Source organism: Capra hircus, chromosome 9 (genome assembly GCF_001704415.2).
Source record: "Capra hircus breed San Clemente chromosome 9, ASM170441v1, whole genome shotgun sequence".
NCBI classification, from domain to species: domain Eukaryota; kingdom Metazoa; phylum Chordata; class Mammalia; order Artiodactyla; family Bovidae; genus Capra; species Capra hircus.
Window position 1 is genome coordinate 77,163,763 of NC_030816.1, and position 21,685 is coordinate 77,185,447.

Sequence of the window (21,685 nt, forward strand, 5' to 3'; positions counted from 1 at the left end):
TGCAATTCTGAGAATTAACTAAATGTCTCCTAGTTCTCTAACATATAAATCATATAACCTTAATAGTGAAATTGCTTTTCCTCCTCTGGAAATTCTACCTAACTTGTTCTGACTAGCATAAATTTAACATTTATTCATTATCTACTATGTGCAACTTCACTTTCACTTTTCACGTGTTAAGAGAAGGAAATGGCAACCCACTCCATTGTTCTTGCCTGGAGAATCCCAGGGACGGGGGAGCCTGGTGGGCTGCCAGCTATGGGGTCGCACAGAGTCAGACACGACTGAAGTGACTTAGCAGCAGCAGCAGAGCTCTTTGTAATTGTCATCCTGGAGTTTATGTTTTCAGAATATTCTTGAGCCAGCATTTCCTGCTTCTCTCACTGTTTTACAGGATAACTGACATGTCCTATTTCTTTTCTGTAGTTAGGGTTGGATTTATTAATACTTTTTGAAGTGAAGGAGCACACACACCATGGGAGAACCGTGAGGGTCTGTTTATCAAGCACATGACTTATTGATGTTGCTCTAAACACCAAGAGGTCCTTGACAGCTGTGCAGCCTCAAGCAGACGTTCCCGGGCTTTCCTTCCCTCTCAGGCTTCCATCCTCTGAAGACAGTCTTATCATTTCACGTTTGAAGTTTCCCTTAAGAGTTAAACCAAATTTCTGATCACTCATTAAATACTTTACATAAAACAAAGGACTATTCTCTTTTGTCTACTTCTTGTAAGGAAGAGTTCAAAATATCCAGCCAGAGTCATGATTATATGTTTTTTCCCTTAATACGTTCAGAGACGTATATAAATTATGTTTATTAAAAATGTTACTCTCAACTGTGTTAACTCATGTGTTTCAAGAGAATACTGTGTATACACAACCTGATTTGCTATAACAGAATTTTCAGAAGCTATACAAGTCTTTAATAACAAATCAACTTAAACTTTTTTGGAAATAATTTCTACTAAAGACTCATAATTAGCATAGTCCTTCAATGACTGTACAAGTTCATCCAGTAGGTACTCTCCTTGCATGAAAGTTTCAAGATCATGAAATGACTTGTTTATTCTGTGATCTGTGACCCGGTTCTGTGCAAAATTGTATGTTCTTATTTTCTCTGACCTTCCTTTTGTGCCAATCTACATAGTAAAAGAAAAAAAAAAAAGGATACAAGATAGTTAAACTCATGGCAACTAAACCTACAAAGTTAATTTGCCTGGAGATTAAGCTCTTGGTTTATAATTTGAAACACAATGTTAAAAACCAAATTTTAAACATTTTGAATTCTCAAATAACATGGGCACTTGATACAGAAAAAAGAACATAGGCTTGAAAAGTCAGACAGCTTAGTACTTGGAATTTTGAATCCTCTCTGCCATTTTTTACTTTACAACTTCAAGTAATTTATTTCAACTTTAAACTTTAGTTTCCCCATTTATAAAATACAGAAAATACCTACTACACAGTGATAGTGTACACATACAGCCTGGCAGAGAGCTGATATCCGAAAGTGGTAGCTAAATATATATAATCTCTGTGAATTAATCTGGTTATCATCAGTGATAACAAAGTGATCAACTCTCCATAATAAAGGAGTTAATAGAAGGGCTCTGTAATTATAAAATCAACTGCCAAACAGGAAGAAGGTTAAGTTCAATTTCCTTTCCAACTTTCTACCATAATTTTGAAAGGATTCAAAATGAACAGGAATTTGGTATATCTTTTTAAGATAACTTTGCTGAAAAGTCTGAGAAAGACACCTTTGAATACAAAAACCAGTGTAAATGTGTAATAAGATTACTATAAAACAAGCCCTTGGTTGAATGATATGAATTATACTTTAACTTTGACAAATACAGTGAAATAATTTTAATACATATTAAAACTGGGTAATCTAAAACTATTTTTATCCTTTCAAAGCATTTTAAAAAATTCAGTTTTACCTGAATCTTTCTAGCATTGTATCGTTTACTTGTTTCTTCTTCTAGCTGCAGGCTGTACAGTTTTGCACGTAACTTTTTCATAGCCATCTCTTTATTTTTCAGTTGAGATCTTTCTTGTTGGCATTCGGAAACAATACCTGAATAGTGTTATGAGAATTAAGAGAGTTTTAATAGAAACATCTTCTTCATGTATTATCAAGGAATACTCCTTTTCCTTCTTCATGAGGGGAAAAAATAGGACTCTGATATTAAGAAAGGAATACTATACACATAACAGATAACTTTACAGTTATTAGAAAACTGAAAATTGGACATATAGCTCAAAATATTTACATACTGAAAGCATACATACTGAACAGTAAGCATTAGTCATTTAATATGGATTATTTTCTGGTACTTTTAGCTAGTCACCACAATTTTTTTCAAAAAGTAGTAACTACTCATTATACAAACTAAACTATAAAAGTTAATGTTATTACCAGAGATAATCACTATTAATATTTTTGAGGTTCACTTTTTTTATTCCTGTTTATATACCAGGTGTTACATAAAACATCATCTTAAAGTTTAACATGAGAATTTTCTCATTAAAAAAAAGAAAAAAACAAGCAAGGACTCCCAGGAAGCACTACCAACCATGGGAATTATGCCTATCTGAGATCATTTATAGGAAGATTGAGGTTTCCTATCCCTGTGCTTTTTTTCACGTGTAAATCACCAGAGCAATACTTGTAAAAACACATGTAGTTCTATCTAACACAATTCTAAAGACTTAAGAAAAATTACAGCTCTACTGCCTAACACTATAATCAGGACAGAACCCCCAGATGTCTGCAGATGGACCTAATGGAAAGAAGCCCCTGAAATTACATGCGAAACTTTGCATATAAGCATGTTTCTGGGTAGAAGGTCCAAGTTTTCATTTTCTCAAAGGAATGCATTTCTTGCTCCCTCCAAAAAACACTAAAAACTGGTGATTGAGAGCATTTTCTTTTAAAGAATCACCCATGATATTACTTCACTGTGAGGATTTAAATTAGTGATATAATCACTAACGTGGAAATTTCCTGGAAATGGATCTCTCCCTCCTTCCTGCCTTTGTAATTACCCTAAAGAGTTCCAGCTAAGGAATCTAGATAAATCAAGTGTTGAAAATAAACAGTTCCTAATAGCCTATATGTCGCTGGTAATTGAAGATCTGTTTCAGAGGGAAAGTAATTCAGAGTTTGATTTTTATGTTGAAGAAGTAACCACGCACCCGTTGGGAGATGAACGACCCGGACAGCACTGTCTGTGGTGTTCACATGCTGCCCCCCGGCTCCACTGGCTCGCTTAGTATCAATCCTCAAATCCTTAGGATTAATCACCAGGTTAATCTATACGTAAGAGAAAAGTTGGGAGTTTTGAAAATTACATGTGTGATCTGTTCAAAGAGAATTATTTATAAAAATGCATGTCATAGATAATATTTACGTAAGATTTGGAAGGTTTAATTTTAAGAACAGAAAGTAACTGGAAGGATACCATTTTTTTAAAGACTTTTCTTATTGGAAGAGTGGGGCTTACCAGGTGGCAGTAGTGGTAAAGGAGCCGCCTGCTAGTGCAGGAGACGTAAGAGACGTAGGTTCAATCTCTGGGACAGGAAGATCCCCTGGAGAAGGAAATGGTAACCTACTCCAGTATGCTTGCCTGGAGAATCCCATGGACAGAGGAGCCTGATGGGCTACAGTCCACAGCATCACAAAGTGACTAAAGTGTCTTGGCATGCACACAGTGGATAAGTATCAAAATATAATGCAAAAAAACCCAAACCCTCCCTAATCCTCAAAAACTAGACTTCTCTGTAAATTACCCTCTTCTTACCAATGGCAGATCTCAGCTATTAATAGAAATGTGAATATAATCACTAAAATGATTTCTGAGTTCAAAAAGACTTTAGTGGAGAAAAAAAAAAAGACTAAAACACTATAGGAAAGTTTTATTTTGTTTCATTTTAAATACAGGAGGACTTAACATTCCTAGAGGCAGAGCAGAGATGAATGGAAATGGCAAATACCAATAAGTCAAGGATACAGACTCAATTCACAAATACACTGGATCTGATGTCAGCATAATGCTCTGTCCTGGCAGTCACCATCCAAACCCTGTATTTAAAAAGCTCTTGCATGAACTATACCCACGCTGTGAGATGTCCACTACTCTAGCAGCAGGCATCTTATCATTCACAGGCCTTCTAGGTCTCCCTATGTAGCTCTTTATTGTTGCTACGAAGAATTAAATGAGATGATATATGGACCTCAGTCTCCATCTTTTCATGAAAACCTCCATCTCCAAGATGCTTAAGCCAAAGTGACTAGTATCAAGGTGTCGCTTTTGCCATTTACCTGCTTCCCTCTCTCCCTTAACTATCCTGTTCCTCACCTAGATTTCCTACAAAAATTAGACTAAAGAAAGGAACTCCGTGTACCCTATTAGACAGTAATACAGACTTTCTAAAAAGTAATAAACAGAAACCCTCAAGCTTCCTTCTAATGCGATTCTTATTTCCTTCTAAAAAACAAGTTACAAATTTCCCATCACTTTTCAGCATGATGTAAGCAAAATATAACTTCCCAACTAAGCTACTTAAAAATATATAGACTGAGAATTTGCTGGTGAAAATAAAGTATACTCATTGTGTACAATGTAGTGATGTTACTATTTTAATATGATTGGATTATAAACTAGCAATTCTGTAAAGTAGTTGAATGAATGAATGAACGTGAAGTCGCTCAGTCGTGTCCAACTCTTTGCGACCCCATGGACTGTAGCCTACCAGGCTCCTCTGTCCGTGGGATTTTCCAGGCAATAGTACTGGAGTGGATTGCCATTTCCTTCTCCAAAGGATCTTCCTAACCAAGGGATTGAAGCCGGGTCTCCCGCATTGTAGACAGACACTTTACCGTCTGAGCCACCAGGGAAGTCAGTAAAGTAGTTACCCTTTGTTAAAACAGGATACTTGCTATTGATCTTCTGGGAACAAGTCACACAAAGCAAGTCTCCATAAACGCAAGCAGCTCGTAAACTTCTCCTTTAGATGGTCTCAAAATACCTGCTGTAAGCTTAGTAGTGGAGAAAAATTGACCATGCAAGATTATATGACTTTGTTGTTGTTTAGTCACCAAATCATGCAAAGATGGACACAATAAAGGACAGAAATGGTATGGACCTAACAGAAGCAGAAGATATTAAGAGGAGGAGGCAAGAATACACAGAAGAACTATACAAGAAAGATCTTCATGACCTAGATAACCATGATGGTGTGATCACTCACCTAGAGCCAGACATCCTTGAATGTAAAGTCAAGTGGGCCTTAGGAAGCATCATTATGAACAAAGCTAGTGGAGGTGATGTAATTCCAGTTGAGCTATTTCAAATCCTAAAAGATGATGCTGTGAAAGTGCTTCACTCAGTGTCAGCAAATTTGGAAAACTCAGCAGTGGCCGCAGGACTGGAAAAGGTGTTTTCATTCCAGTTCCAAAGACAGGCAATGCCAAAGAATATTCAAATGACCGCACAATTGCACTCATCTCACATGCTAGCAAAGTAATGCTCAAAATTCTCCAAGTCAGGCTTCAACAGTGAACCATGAACTTCCAGATGTTCAACCTGGATTTAGAAAAGGCAGAGGAACCAGAGATCAAATTGCCAAAACTGCTGAGTCATCAAAAAGGCAAGAGTTCCAGAAAGACATCTACTTCTGCTTTATTGACTACGCCAACAAACTGGAAAATTCTTAAAGAGATGGGAACACCAGACCACCTGACTTGCCTCCTGAGAAATCTATATGCAGGTCAAGAAGAAATAGTTACAACTGGACATGGAACAACAGACTGGTTCCAAATAGGGAAAGGAGTATGTCAAGGCTATATACTGTCACCCTGCTTATTTAACTTATATGTAGAGTACATCATGGGAAATGCCAGGCTGGATGAAACACAAGCTGGAATCAAAACTGCCGGGAGAAATATCAATAACCTCAGATATGCAGATGACATCACCCTTATGGCAGAAAGTGAAGAAGAACTAAAGATAAAGAGCCTCTTGATGAAAGTGAAACAGGAGAGTGAAAAAGTTGACTTAAAACTCAACATTCAGAAAACTAACATCATGGCATCCGGTCCCACCACTTCATAGCAAATTAGATGGGGAAAAAATGAAAACAGTGACGGCCTTTTATTTATTTATTTATTTTGGTTCCAAAATCACTGCAGATGGTGACTGCAGCCATGAAACTAAAAGACGCTTGCTCCTTGGTAGAAAAGCTGTGACCAACCTAGACAGCATATTAAAAAGCAGAGACATTACCTGGCCACCAAAGGTCCGTCTAGTCAAAGCTATGGTTTTTCCAATAGTCATGTATGGTTGTGAGAGTTGAACTATAAAGAAAGCTGAGCGCTGAAGAATTGATACTTTTTTGAACTGTGGTGTTGGAGAAGACTCTTCAGAGTCCCTTGGACTGCAAGGAGATCCAACCCGTCAATCCTAAAGGAAATCAGTCCTGAATATTCATTGGAAGGACTGTTGTTGAAGCTGAAGCTCCAATCCTTTGGCCACCTGATGCAAAGAACTGACTCATTTGAAAAGACTCTGATGCTGGGAAAGATGGAAGGTGGGAGGAGAAGGGGATGACAGGTGATGAGATGGTTAGATGGCATCATCAACTCAATGGACATGAGTTTGAGTTAAGTTCCGGGAGTTGGTGATGGACAGGGAAACCTGGCATGCTGCAGTCCATGGGTTGCAAAGAGTCGGGCACGACTGAGCGACTGAACTGAACTGAACATGTTCAACTTGCAACCCCATGGACTGCAGCCCTCCAGGCTCCTCTGTCCATGGGATTTCCCAGGCAAGAACCTAGGAGTGGGTTGCCATTTCCTTCTCCAGGGGATCTTTCCAACCCAGGAATTGAACCCGCATTTCCAGCATTGGCAGGTGGGTTCTTTACCACTGAACCACTAGGGAAGCCCTTACGTTCACTTATATATCCTTAATTCTTACCATTTATTGTTAAAATCATACCTATTGGACGGTGATAATATATTTGAAAAATCAGTTCGAATACAAGATGAAAGTCAAATAAAAAAAGGAATACTCAGTTCAGTGAGGTGAGTGTTACTTGGGGGCAAGGCGCTGTGCTGGGCTAGGACTCCCAGGAGTGGGGGCTATGGCGCCTCACCTCACTGGGCTGGGGTAGGATGGCTACAGTCATGGTGCTGGTGTGGATGCGGCCTTGCTTCTCTGTCTTGGGCACTCTCTGGACTCTGTGCACACCTCCTTCAAACTTCATGTGCTTATAGGCTTCTGAACCCCCAATGCTGGCAGATGCATGTCTAAGGCCACCTTGAAAACATTGGTGAAAGAGGTTTGTTATTGCTGCCAGTTATAAATAACTGACCATCACTTCTACCATCTTGAAATATAATTAAAGGAGCTACAAACTTATATAAACTTATCAACTGTGAAACACTGAAAGCCTTTAGCAAGTCTATGATATTCAGTGTTTTAGTGTCTTTATTGGTTATAATTATTAAACATAAAGCATTTATGGTGTCAATAAACTGACTCAGTAACACCCTGAAGGACCACTTTTAAAAGACCATTAGCCATTGAATGACAAGTATTTTATAGGCTATTTCAAAACTGGTAATATTTCTGCATTCAACATTATTAAGTTTGAGCAAACTCTGCAAAATAGTGAAGGTCAGGGAAGACTGGCATGCTGAAGTTCATGGGGTTGCAAAAAGTTGGACATGACTTAGCAACTGAACAGCAACAATTATTAAGTAAATGATAAGCATAAAACTACTTAATCCTCCTTACACAAAAAATATAAAGCTTAACCCTGGTCTTTCCAACCCTTTTCCCTAAAATACACATAGATAAATAAATAAAATCTATGCTTTTCTCAAAACAAACTGAACAGTTTACTGACCTATTTCACTTGGAAAATATTCCAGGGTTTCAAAATGCCATCTTTTAAATGCAGCATACTGCTGATACATGTCAAATATCTCTGAGGTAAACAACATTGCCTCCTGACCCCCGACTCCTGCAGTTACCTCCAGGATCAAATCATTTTTATCTGTTTCTTCCGAGGGAACCAAAAGTAAGATAATCTGCAAATAAAAAATATCACCCCTCCTATAATTACGATTTAAAACTTTTTGAAAAAGAGCTCAGTGATTAGATATAGAATTTTAAATATTTAATCGACTTAAACGCACAACTTCCAAAAATATTAATGTTAAAACTACATTACAAATGCTATAAGGTTCAGCTAAAACTTACAAGTTTCTTTCTTTTTGGTGCTAATATATACTTTATATTAGTTCTCTATTCAGTTAATGATTAAGTCCTTGCTGTGAGTAGGACACTGTATTGTGTGTAGCAAGCAGAAGAAGCAATCCTTGAAGATTTATAGCCTACTATGGCAGGAAAAGAACACCCAGATTCCATCTGTATTTTTTCTAAGCTTCTTTAATATGGAAGAGACACTTGCAATTTTGGAACTGGAACTCTAGCCTGTGCCAACAGGCTCTTAGAAATGATCTGGTCCAATTCCCTCATTTTACAAGTCAAAGAAAATGAGGTTAACAGAGTGCAATGATGAATCAAAAAGCCAAGTGTCAGTTACTGGAACTCAGATCCTTGTGCCTAAGTCAGTCTTCCTTCCATTAAAACACACTTCAGTGTGTATCAGTCACAGACACATAGAATTAAGATTTCTCTGATGAGGTGAATTAAGAAAGAAAAGCTGCCAACATTTATAAAATGGTTCTTTATAATAGAGAGGCACTCTGCTAAGGACTTCATGTATTTTAATTCTTAATACATCTTGGGCAGGTACTATTAACAGCTCCACCTTAAGATGTGAAAACTAAGTTTCTCTAAGTTTAACTTAACTAATAAGTTTAACCCTAGTTGGCCAATACCCTACAACTAGAACGTGGAAGGGCTAGAACTTGAACCCAAGTCTCCCTGAGTTCTGAAGCATCGCCACGTTGTGTTGGTCAGGAGCTATCCTTGTTCTCCTGCTTTTCTATCGCTCTAGCCTGTGCCAACAGAATGTGACCATTCCCATCCTAAACTAGCACGATGCAATTTACTCCTGTGAACGACAAGCAACGAACAGAAACCGTTAATACACGCATTCTTCTACCTCACAAAACGTTTATAGAGTAGAAGGCAAGTTACCTGAGGCTTTTCAGTCTATTGTGGAACTTTTCTTCTAGAGTAGATGGTGGGGAAATTAATTTTTGGTAAGTTCCACACTCAGGTAAAGAGAGAGAATTTCTAAGTTAAGCATCCCAGTTCCAAGCTCTGTCCTCATTTTATCATGTTCTTTGACTTATATTTCCAGAGATAACTGTTGTAAACCTTAAAGCTCTGCTTCACAGAATTAACAAACAATGGATCTAATTTCATGATTTTTCATCTAACTTAATATGTTCTTCTGCAGTTCTCCTAGATATAAGGCCAATACTCTTAGACATAAATGCAATTCTGTTTTCCAAATCCTGAGGGGCTTAGTCTAGGCTGGGACTCTAGAAGAGTGTCAAAGACAAAAAAGATAAATAAATATTCCTGCTTCCACCTACCATTGCTCCACAGTCTCTTCTACTCATGTCTACCCCCGCCCTCACCGCTCTTAAAAAACAAGAGAGAAAACATTATCAACATTTCATTGCCTTCTTAGAAAATTCTACTAATGTGACATTCATCTTTCTTTCAGACTTCTACAATCCTTTTAGTATGATAAAAACAGAGCTACAAGGAATATGCTTTTTCTGCTTTAAAAACCAGGTTTATAATTGTAAATACTAGCATGCTGATTAGTTCTTGACTTGCTTTTATAAAGTTCTAATAAAATATAATAGAAGTAACAGCAAAATGTTTTAATCTTTGCACAAATGTCATACCTGATGCTTTAATTGGGCTATTTCTTTTTCACATGAAGTTATTTCATTTTCGGCAAGTTTCCTTAAGTCCTCATTTTCATCTAAAAAAAAGGGCAGCAGGTTGAGTTTTCCTTAATTAGTATTAAATAGCTAACAGAGTTCAAGGTAAAAGTTTTGTCATTGCTGAAGGGAAACATAACAATTATCCTTTTTTAATAACAGTCATTAATTTATAGCACTTTATGCACTTGTTTTTATAAGCATGCAGTTAAAAAACAAAAACTTTTTCCCTGATGAGAAGGGTAGAAGTTAGAAATAAAAATAATCTCTATAGGAAAATACAAAGAAGCTACTAAACTTTTCTATAATTCTTCCTCCCCCAACTATTCATATTAACAAATATGCTTTTAGTTTTCAAACTTAGACTCTACGATAACGAATGAATGCAATGAGTGAGTTGGATCAGAGGGGAATATAAGGTTCCATTAGTAAAGCCAAAACTGAGTTAAAAAGTAGAAAGTTAGTTATTGTCTCATTAGTAAATGTTTCACTAATATAAAATTATCCACCTAAACATTTAGACCCTGCCTGATATTTACAGAGTATCTACATGAAGTACTCTTCTTCTCTTTCAGGCTTTATTCTAGTTCTTATTTCATCTAGTTTTCACTTTTACCTTACAAAATATACCTCCTCTTTCCTCTATCTGATGGACAACATGCAACCTATAAAAAGGAGAGAAGGGGAAATTGTATTAGCTATTACAGTTTGCTATCTCTGTTGAAAGATCAAACTCTGTATTGGCTGGAATGTCTTATTCATTTACTAAGAACCAATTATGCTGGGAACTGGGAATAACATGTAAGACTTGCCCTCAAGGCAGGATTTTAGATCATTTTAGTTTCTTTATATTATTATAGGGGAGAAAAGCTCACAAAAAATAACAGCCTAAAACATTATGTGGTTAAATATTAAAATAACAGCATGCAGAAGGAATTTTTTGCTTGTTTTAGGGATGGGCAGAATAAAGGAAAAAAGGATTAACTCAATGAGATAATAACAACAGCAAATTGAGATAAACAAATACAGGGAGTGTTGGTGACATGGCAGGAAATTATTTTGGTAAGAATGGGTTATGAGATTTGGTGAAATGGAAAAATGTGCTTCACTAAAAAAAAACCAAAAACGAATTAGAGCCCCAGTTCAATCACTTAGGTTCTCTTAGAATCTCTCTCCTAACTTCTCTGAATCTTAGTAATCTTAAGAGTAAAATGAAAGATCTGAGTTGGATGACCTCTAAGGGGCCTTATTAGTTCTGAAATGTCGTGTTCCGGTTAAGATGAAGAAGACTGACCTAGAGTGTAGAAGTAATCTAACTTAAATACTACATTTTACTTAATTCAGGTCCCCCCAACACTATCAATTTCAACATGTAATGAATATAATTTTTTTTATATTGAGGCTTTGCGGCAGCTACGTGGACTTGAAGCTTGGCTTATGAAACTGATTTAATTTCCCCTAAAAGATACTACTTCTAATTTTTTTTTTTCTTTAACACTCTGGGCAGCTTCTCTTAAATCACTTAATTTAGACTCTCCTTAAGTCTCAACTATACAGTTGCATTAGCCTTCTGTCTTCCATGGCATCTTTAGCCCCGTTCCAGATTGCTTCTAAACTGCCACCCATCAAAGTTCCTAAGCAACAAAGCTATTCCTATTATTCACTCCCGGTCCAAAAGCTTCTGCTGGCTTCCTTCTGCCAAAAGGATGAAACCAAACTTTGCAGGTTAGTATTTGAGCTCTCTTACAAAATGGTTACCCACCCCCCACCCTCCCCAAACCTACCCCCTTCCTCAGTTAACACAGAACTCAGTGATTAACAGCATGAGATTTGGAGTCAGCCCTTTTCAAGCACTACTCCTTAAGAGCAGTTTAACCTGGGCAGAGCTATGTTCTCTTTGTATCTCAGGTTCCTCTTCTGTTGCATGAGCTAATAGAACCTACTTCATAGTTTATTATGTGAACTGGATGAGTTAATAGATAAAGAAAAGCAAAGCCTAGAATAGGCAAAGGATTGATAAAAGTTAAACTATTATTATATCATCTAAGGTTGGGCCTTTATCCCTGTACAAGCCTTTCTCCTTCCAAGTTCTCCTTGCTCTCCCAGGTCTTTACTGATCTATGTTCTCACTTATCGGCTGTATCAGAATTAAGTTTCTTGCTTCAGTAGACTGTGACACTCTCTAGAACCTTTCCTCTGTGGGCCACAGGCCAGCCACTAGGCATCCCCAGGAATTTGTGCAAATTAAGTAACTTGGGCCCAATCCAGATTCGAATGGGCATGAATCACTTGGCAAGCTTGTTAAAACCACCGCATGTTTCCAAGTCTCACAGTTCCAGTTTGGGTTTACTTAGCACGCATTTCTTCTGTCACTTTTGCGGGTGGCCGCTCTACCACACTGAGAAACACTGCTCTCGACTCCTTAACAGGAATAGGGCCTTGTCTTCGGTGAGCTCATCTCCTGCCATTAAATACGCAACCAATTAAAGTCAACTTAAGTTTTGTAAAAGGGCGTACTGCACTGTTAGGAGAGCACAAGGAGAGGATGGGACCAGAACTAACATAACGATGTCTTGACCTCTGGTGTAAACCATAAAGAGCTGCAACTGAGTAAAAACTTCAAAATCAGAGTATGTGGAGACGTGAGCGGCGGCTTGGTGCAAAGGGCAAATGAAGAGTCAAGACTCGGCTCTGAATCCCGCTGCCCTAAGCCAGGCCCTTACCATGCAGCAGGTGCTGGGTCTCCTGCAGCTCCTGCTCCTTGTCGCTCAGAAGTTTGGCCACCGCCACCAGCTCAGGCCGCCTGACCTGTAACTGGGCTTCAGAGCCTACCTGGCGCTCGAGGAAGGTCCGCAGAGGTCCGCCGCGGGCGAACAGCTCCTCCAGGGGCAGGTTACTGCAGCTTAGGTGTCGGCGGGCCGGGACAACATGCCGGCAGGCCCAAAAGCCCCGAAAAACATTCCAAACTAACCTGGGGCGCATAACTACAGCCAGTCCACCATGGCAGACAAGACCCGGAAGTTCCGGACAGAGCAAATCTCGCGATACCGCGCGGCTCGGACACAGGGGCGAGACCTATCCGAACTCCGCCCAGCTCAAGCGCCGGTTTAAAGGGGCCTCCAGGAAGCCTGGTTGGGAACTTCCGTTCATCATTATTAAACGCCGTATTATTCGCGGAGGCCGGAAGTTGAGTTAGCAGAGCCAAAAGTGATAGGGGCGGGTCTGAGAGACCTCGGGCACCTCGTTTAAAGAGTAGGTCAACGCCTCCTGGAACGTGCCTGGGCGGAGTATTGGGCCGGAAGGGGAAAGGCATAGATTGTTATTACGCTTTCTGACGTCAAGATTGCTTCTCAGGTACTCAGTGAAGCTTTCAAGTACCGCGATGGAGGGCCGTCCAGTGTCAGCTACAGGAGCTGAGATCACACACAGATGTCAGCTTGGACTGTCGTCTCCAAGGGCGAGTTGTAGAATGGCCATCAGTGTGTCTATGTGTGTTTACTCCTCTTCCATTTCTCGTGCTCCTGTTTCTCCTTTCGACGGTGGTTAAGGCTCCTATTAATGGGGACGTGACAAGTGGACTCGAAGACCAGTTACCGAGTGATTTAGCAAAATCTACTTTCCTGCCCTTTATCTGCCACTTAATTTACATAGCCTTTAAGCCACTTGCTTCCACACCGAGTCTCCTGCCTAGTCTCACTTATCCCTTGTTAATCGGCTACTTTCTAAAGACGTTGAGCCATTCGTTTCCTGTTGCTGCTAACCACTGCCAAGCAAAGCCTTGAGAACCCCGTCTCCCGGGGCCCCGCCCGCCAATTTGACATGGTGGATTAGTGCCCAGAATACTGAAGTTTATTAGTGTAATGCTTTGGAATTTTTTAAGACCTCTTCATAGACCTGCCATTGCCTTCTCCAGAAGAATGTATAGTGCTAAGTCACTTAAGTCGTATCCGACTCTCTGCGACCCCATAGACGGCAGCCCACCAGGCTCCCCCGTCCCTGGGATTCTCCAGGCAAGAACACTGGAGTGGGCTGCCATTTCCTTCTTCAATGCATGAAAGTGAAAAGTGAAAGTGAAGTCGCTCAGTCCAGTCCGACTCTTGGCGACCCCATGGACTGCAGCCTACCAGGCTCCTCCGTCCATGGGATTTTCCAGGCAAGAGTACCGGAGTGGGGTGCCATTGCCTTCTCGAAGTAGGAGAGTGTAATACAACCCAGAGAGGCCTGGGGTTGCTACAGCTGAACTCTCAATCGGGGAACACTTACCACCTAACTGGTTTGAGCAGGGCTTACTTACAGTACAGAGACCTGATACATTGAAAAATTTTCTCATTTATTTATTTTTTAAAAATAAAAATACAGGAGTCCTCTGCAAGGTTCAGTCATCCTTAAGTCATCTAGTCAAAATTGTTAAATATAAAACTCTTATAAAATGTGCTTGCATTGCCTCTGCTATATTCATTTCTGTACTCTACATACAAATGCAAAGTGAAGTAGAAGAATGAGATCACTCTCCGAACAATATAAAACAAAAATATGTTTGGCTACTTAGAAGCTTCCATTAACTCAAATCTTCTTTCATTTTGTATGTGAATTAAAGCCACACTACTTTTCCAAAATTGTCTTGCGTTAAAATAGTGATTGAAATAGAATCTTAAAAAAATTCTAATCCGAGTATAGAACAGGACTGATGAGGTTATCTACATCTCTTTTAGGAACAAGTATTTCTCAAAAAAGGAGTACGTCAAGGCTGTATATTGTCACCCTGCTTATTTAACTTATATGCAGAGTACATCATGAAAAACGCTGGACTGGAAGAAACACAAGCTGGAATCAAGATTGCCGGGAGAGATATCAATAACCTCAGATATGCAGATGACACCACCCTTATGGCAGAAAGTGAAGAGGAGCTAAAAAGCCTCTTGATGAAAGTGAAAGAGGAGAGCGAAAAAGTTGGCCTAAAGCTCAACATTCAGAAAACGAAGATAATGGCATCCGGTCCCATCACTTCATGGGAAATAGATGGGGAAACAGTGGAAACAGTGTCAGACTTTATTTTTTGGGGCTCCAGAATCACTGCAGATGGTGACTGCAGCCATGAAATTAAAAGATGCTTACTCCTTGGAAGAAAAGTTATGACCAACCTAGATAGCATATTCAAAAGCAGAGACATTACTTTGCCGACTAAGGTCCTTCTAGTCAAGGCTATGGTTTTTCCTGTGGTCATGTATGGATGTGAGAGTTGGACTGTGAAGAAGGCTGAGTGCCAAAGAATTGATGCTTTTGAACTGTGGTGTTGGAGAAGACTCTTGAGAGTCCCTTGGACTGCATGGAGATCCAACCAGTCCATTCTGAAGGAGATCAGCCCTGGGATTTCTTTGGAAGGAATGATGCTAAAGCTGAAACTCCAGTACTTTGGCCACCTCATGAGAAGAGTTGACTCATTGGAAAAAAACTCTGATGCTGGGAGGGATTGGGGGCAGGAGGAGAAGGGGACAACCGAGGATGAGATGGCTGGATGGCATCACAGACTCGATGGATGTGAGTCTGAGTGAACTCCGGGAGTTGGTGATGGACAGGGAGGCCTGGCGTGCTGCGATTCATGGGGTCTCAAGGAGTCGGACACGACTGAGCAACTGAACTGAACTGAAACTCAACTTTGAATATTTTGTTAAGCAAAGAACTGGGGGGAGCTACTTGACTCCAATCTCTCAGCTGAATTTTCAAAACAAGTCATTTCATGGACATACTTCATTACTTATAAAAGGTGCAAAAATGTAATAAGCAATAACCTTGTAAAATAATGTAAAGAATCCAACCAGAATTATTTTCCCTCAATTGTGTAAGCCATTTAAATAATATAAATAAGTGTACCTTTACTCCTGTAATGTGACACCAATGAGGAAACAGTGACTTGTCTAAGGATACATGGGTGAATTCTTTATTAATTCAAAAGTTTTAAAAAGTCAGTGTGTAATACATGTGTTTTACAGTAATGTCCATGGGTGTCCACAGTGTAGTCAAATGAAAACAGCTTTAGTTTGATTTACTTTGAAAAGTCAAAGATATATACTGTTTGAGATTTCTGAATTTTCTTACATTATTGTCATGCTCAACTTCTATTATATGTTGAAAATTCTAGCATTTTCAGGAAGTCTTCTTGTACATAGGTAAAAATAATAAAATAGATTCAAGGAAGGAGGAATAAAAACCCAAAACAACTTAAAGGAAAAATAATCTGGATTATCTATTCAATTTATAAGTACCTACAGTTATTTTGGCATTTCAAAATAACCAAGCATGATATCTCAAGTTATTCATGCATTCAAAACTTCTTTATGGTCCATTAATAAATATTGATCAACTCCAAAATATGGATATAGATTATTAAGTACAATGAACATAGTAGCAAAAATTTACACATGTTCAATATGATAAATTTTACAAGAATTGAACACATTGAAATTATTTTTAATATTTAGCAAACATCTTAAAATCATATACAAGAAACATTGTATTTATGACAAATAGGTTAAAGCAAGACAGAAAAAATCAAGTCTTTTACATTATTCCAGTATTCGGTGTTCATTGTTCAGTGAAAGGCAATATAGAAAAGTACTCACCAAAATGACCATCAATTGAGATTACCTTTTAAGACAGCAAGACTAAAATCTTCACTACCCAAGAGACGTAGAGGATTAAGGTAATTATACACGTAATTCAAGAGAAGAAATTCACTTTCACCCCCATTAAGTGAATATTCAACTTAACACTATTTTGGAGTTTTACTTTCCTATATCAATTTCCAGTTCATTATATTTTCTTCATAGTGTTTGTTAGCAGTCATTTAGTGGAAACTAATAGCAGTGCAGAGGAATCTGCTCGGAGTATTATCTCAGTGTAAATGTCCAGTAAATTTACCTCCAAAATACCCTCTTAAAAAATGTATCACTTTACAGTGGGAAAATCTAACAGACACTACCTCAGTCAGACGATGAAGTTCAACATCAACAATAAGTCATGTTGATGATGGTATGTATCTTTGATATGGTGGATATGATGGATATGGTGGATATGAATGGCACTTCTGTGGTCTTTCCTCCAAAATCTGATAACACCTGTCTAATCTGGGAAAATGATCAGAAAAATTCTAGTTGAGGGACATCTTACAAAACACTAGGCCTGTAACTCCCCAGTACTGCCAAGGTTATCAAAAACTAGAGAAGTTTGAGAAAATATCATAGCTAAGAAGGTAACATGATGACTAAATATAATACCGTATCTTGAACAGAATCCTGGAACAGGAGAAAAAAAAAAAATTATGAAAAGCAAAGAAGGACAGGGAAGCCTGGCATGCTGCAGTCCATGGTGTCTCAAAGAGTCGGACATGGCTGGGCAACTGAACAACAACAAAGGAATCTGAATAAAGTCTGGACTTAATAATGCATTGATATTGGTTCACTGGAGAAGGAAACGGCAACCTACTCCAATAGTCTTGCCTGAAAAAAATCCCATGGACAGAGGAGCGGTGGGCTGCAGTCTTTGGGGTTGCAAAGAGTTGGACGGGACTTTGCGACTGAACATGCATGTATTGGTTCATTTATTGTAACAAATGTTTCATGGGCGTGACATGTATGGATCCTATCTGTACTATCTTTTCAATTTTTCTGTAAATCTAAAACTATTCTAAAATAAAAAGTTTAATAAAAATTTTTATGAACACACAACTACCTTTTATTCTCTTACTTTCATGATAAACTTATTTTAAAAATCATACTACCTTAATAGTAAAAAGCATGCTTTCTATTCCATGGCAGTGTCAATGTTTTCTACTGGCTGTCTTTTTTAACTTGGGTTTTAGCTCTAACTCCTACATATTTACTTGGCAAATTAACTGAAAAATTCTTCCTATGCTTGGGAATGATTATTTCCTGTGGAATTTAAATTTTCAAATGATTTCTCTTAAACTTTGATTTAAACTTACAATATTGTACGCACACACACATCTGCATACATACATCTAAATATATCTGTGTGTGTGTCATTGAAAGAAACATTTCTTGTTTGTAGATTGAGTGTGATGTTGGTGAACTGAGAACAGTGATTTTGAATCACATTATTGAACAAAGCAATAACATATTCATATATTCTTCTGTCTTAAAATGAGCTTTTTTGTATTTTTTGAATGAATAATTCAATCAGATTTTTAAAGTACAGTTTCAAAAAAATCTGGGCAAGTGCATTGAAGGCACTTAATGCATACATTCTTGAAACGGGAATTACTGAGCTAGAGAACTTTGATAAACTAATAATACGTAACAGTTCACTCTTTCCATGTTTAATTCATTCTCATGGCAATCCTGTAAATTGTTATATTCTTCATTTGAAGAGAAAAAAACAGGTTCAGAGAGGATAAATGATTTGCCCAAAGTCACATGAGATAGAAGTATAACTTGAAGTCAAATTTATAATCAAAGCCTGGTATTTGGAAAGAAAATATATTCCTCTGTGGACTGTTGTGTGTTACAAGGATACTACCAAGAGTGCTGCAAGGAAGATCTGAAACAATTTTTTGATATCAGTTTCACTGGTAAATATTTGCAGTTGTAGCAAGTAAGGAATAACTAAACTTTTTACGGATTGTTTTCTCAGAAGAACAAACATTTTATAGGGGTCAGAGATTTAAAAAAAAAAAAACTGAAAAGGGCATACAAAGTGTTTGCAAGTTATACTTTGAAAACTAAGGTCATAAACTGTCAGTATAAATACAGGTAAAAAAACAATTCTAGGGATATCTTTCTCACTTTTCAAAATAATTTGTCATCTAATGCAAAGTTTTCAAAGCTTGTGTTTGATAGGGCTCTATCCATAGGCTTTTTAGGTGGCTTATTTTCTATTTTCTGACTGTATTTTAAATTTCTTCCTTGTTTACTTCTTCCTCAAAGCATCAGGTATATTGCCATTTTGTAAATGTAGTTTGTTACAACTTCAATATGACATATTTTTTCAATATAAGTTAAAAGTATATAGAAAAAAAGGATACATTCAAAAATAAGAATCAGGTATTATTTTAAATCAGCTTAATGGGGTGAAAGTGTATTTTTGCCCCTAATAAATAAATACTATTTACCTATTTCTATAGTCCTTTTGCAAAACTGAACTCTCAGGTAAATACATGATACACATTTCATTCCACACTAACAACCTAGGCAGCATGAAAGGATACTAATAAACACCCCATGCACCATGACCAAATATCAACTGGTCATCTTATGTACATATTTTAAGATTAAAAAAAGTGACCACATTACGGCTTTAACTTTTGCACTTCATAGTGTTGACATCAAAATTGTGTTTTGCTATTGTTCTTTTGCCAGTGCATCTACTGCGCTTAGAGCTGCCCTATAACACTGTTGGGATATCTGTATTACCTTTGGGTAACGTAGTAACAATTATTCAAAGTAAAGAAGCATCATCCATTCATTTTTAATGTGATCCAAGTTCAAAATGCATCTCTGAACAAATCTCTCCGATTTATATAAATATAGATGTATATTTATATATGACCTATATCCTCTACTTTTCTTTCCATTATAGACACATCTGAACTTAGGCATTATTTAAAGAGCATTAACCTCTTTCTGTGTACATTAGCAGATTCTAACAGTATACAAAGATATCTTGGTAATGTAAAACATAAAGTGTACCTTCTAAAGTGCTAATTTTTCCTCAGGGAGGAACTTACTCTCTAGAAAAGATCAAACTCTACCAAAACAAATATTGTGCTCTTAGAATGGTAGCATAGACACCAGTTGAGGGCTATTTTTGTTTGTTTGTTTATTATAGCTCTGTAATTAAAACAGAAAGAATTACACCATACTTTAAAAATTGGTAGAGTTGCAGATACATAGACATACTGTTAGATACACTTAAAACATTTTGAAATTAAAAGAGATGCTTTCCCCTCCCCCCTGAAAATAGGAATTTAGCACAGAAGTCCTCACATAGTGTGGTTATCAATATTTGAAGTGTAAATCTACCCTAAACTCATTCTCAACACATTTCTAATCAGGTTTCAAAAGGGTATATTAGCTTCAAAATCTGTATTCTACAAATGCCCCGGGTTAGAGATTAGGACTCTTTATAAGGGCCCTATCTTTTACATTTGGTAAAATATTAAAAGTATTGTCAAACAGACAATTCATCTAATAGTCCAAAGTATCTTATAAAGATAACTTATGACTAGCAGGTCACCATCATATATAGTAACAACAAGAATATAAAGTCTACACTTAAAAAATTTGATTCATGCAGTGTATCTTAGTATATTACATGTTTTCTAGTCATGTATACCATACATTGTGCCTCAAACACAGGAACAAATATGATATTACAACATATATGTGTATACATCATTGTAGCATAACAAACTCAACTCTAATCAAGAAAAAAATTAAATAATTTAGGAACAATAAACTTCACGATAGAAGTGATGATTCTTTTAGGTTTTTCTTCACTCGTTAGGAAAAAAATATGACTTTTTGTAAACATCTTCGTAGCTCTCTTTTCCCACTATGTTACTGAAAACTATTATTCAAACAGTAAATATTTAATTGACATGGATAAAGCATGTCTTAACACTAACACTTTCAGACAAAAACAGGCATTTGTTAAAAGAAATGTTTATTATAAATATTTTCTATCTTATATTTTAACTACATTTTCATAAAGAATGTATTTAAAAGTGCTGAATATGGTAGGATAGTCAGCAACGCCAGTGTAAACAGGATGCTTTGTTTTCTACTCTGCAAACGTGTTTTTTTAAATCCCATTTTGTCAAACACTGCAACAGTTAAAATATTTGCATAGGGAATAGATTATAGCCCTTTTAATCATATCTCCTGAATGCTATACAAATTAGAAAACCAAATTCACATAAAAAAATTCTTGAAATGTTTACCTTTATGGAAAAAGAAAATTACGATGCCAACCTTTCAAGTAAAGTAAATTTTAAAAAGAAAACCCCAAACTTGTTTTTCTTAAAAAAAAAGTTTAATAAATTAAAAAAATGAGAGGTAGTTAAAAAATGACAAAGGAAACTTATACTTTTAATATCATCCTTAATATAAGGCCAGTATTCTTAATGGATATAAATATTTTTAAAACTTTCATTTTAGGTTACTCAATATTATACTTATTAAGTTTAAGATTAAAAAAATAGCCTCCAGGGGATATTAATATTCAAATGTAACACTTTGATATAAATATGACACTGTTGTTTGTGTGTGCAGGATAGGATACTGTTTCCTTGAATGTCAAAAGTACATGCCAAGGTCAGGCAAGTATTTTTTGTCTTAAAAGATTTAGTGGTACTTATACAAAAATAATATGGCAGCGAAAACGTTTGAGCACTGTTCTGCCTTTCAATTAGGGATGAGAATTAATAGTTTGGTTTTAACATATTTTAAATAAGTTATTTTTAAGATACTACATGAAAACAGTTAAGGTCTGAAGTAGAGAATTATCTTCTAAAGAACCCCTATAAAACTTTTCTTCATTAAAAACCTTAGCTTTTACTGGATTTCACTTTCAACGAAAATATGCCACAGTCCAGATGCTATTCATCCAAAGTTTTAAGATGCTACATATAGGCATTCCTTTATTAAATCTTTTCTTTATATTCCAAAACTAAGTTATCAAGCTTTTTTTTTTCTTGCTAAAGTACATACTTATGCAACCATTTTAG

At 37.0% G+C, this 21,685-nt stretch overlaps 1 protein-coding gene across 7 annotated transcripts; it reads right to left on the reverse strand.

The window, feature by feature from the left end:
* MTRF1L (mitochondrial translational release factor 1 like) lies at positions 295 to 12,996 on the reverse strand. 7 transcript variants are annotated; one of them, XM_018053387.1, is made up of 9 exons: positions 12,775 to 12,876; positions 10,559 to 10,607; positions 9,904 to 9,983; positions 9,583 to 9,631; positions 7,917 to 8,100; positions 7,161 to 7,324; positions 3,201 to 3,318; positions 1,943 to 2,079; positions 766 to 1,138 (listed from the first exon to the last, which is right to left on the reverse strand). In XM_018053387.1, the coding sequence occupies exons 4-9, from the start codon at positions 9,607 to 9,609 to the stop codon at positions 938 to 940; spliced, it is 831 nt and encodes a 276-aa protein (XP_017908876.1). In that variant the 5' UTR covers positions 9,610 to 9,631; positions 9,904 to 9,983; positions 10,559 to 10,607; positions 12,775 to 12,876; the 3' UTR covers positions 766 to 937. The 7 variants fall into 7 exon arrangements, with proteins under 7 accessions (XP_017908873.1, XP_017908876.1, XP_017908875.1 ...); XM_018053386.1 differs by lacking the exon at positions 12,775 to 12,876 and adding an exon at positions 12,666 to 12,774; XM_018053385.1 differs by lacking the exon at positions 10,559 to 10,607 and having other exon boundaries at positions 12,775 to 12,889.

What these genes read in the sequence shown, in the direction of transcription:
- MTRF1L (XM_005684925.3), bottom strand. Translation starts at nt 12,924, where the DNA reads ATGCGCCCCAGGTTAGTTTGGAATGTTTTTCGGGGCTTTTGGGCCTGC. An exon ending in ATATTTTCCAAGTGAAATAG is followed by an intron (nt 7,325 to 7,916) that starts GTCAGTAAACTG and finishes AATGTTTTCAAG; the next exon opens with GTGGCCTTAGACATGCATCT. An exon ending in ACAATGCTAGAAAGATTCAG is followed by an intron (nt 1,139 to 1,942) that starts GTAAAACTGAAT and finishes TTTACTATGTAG; the next exon opens with ATTGGCACAAAAGGAAGGTC.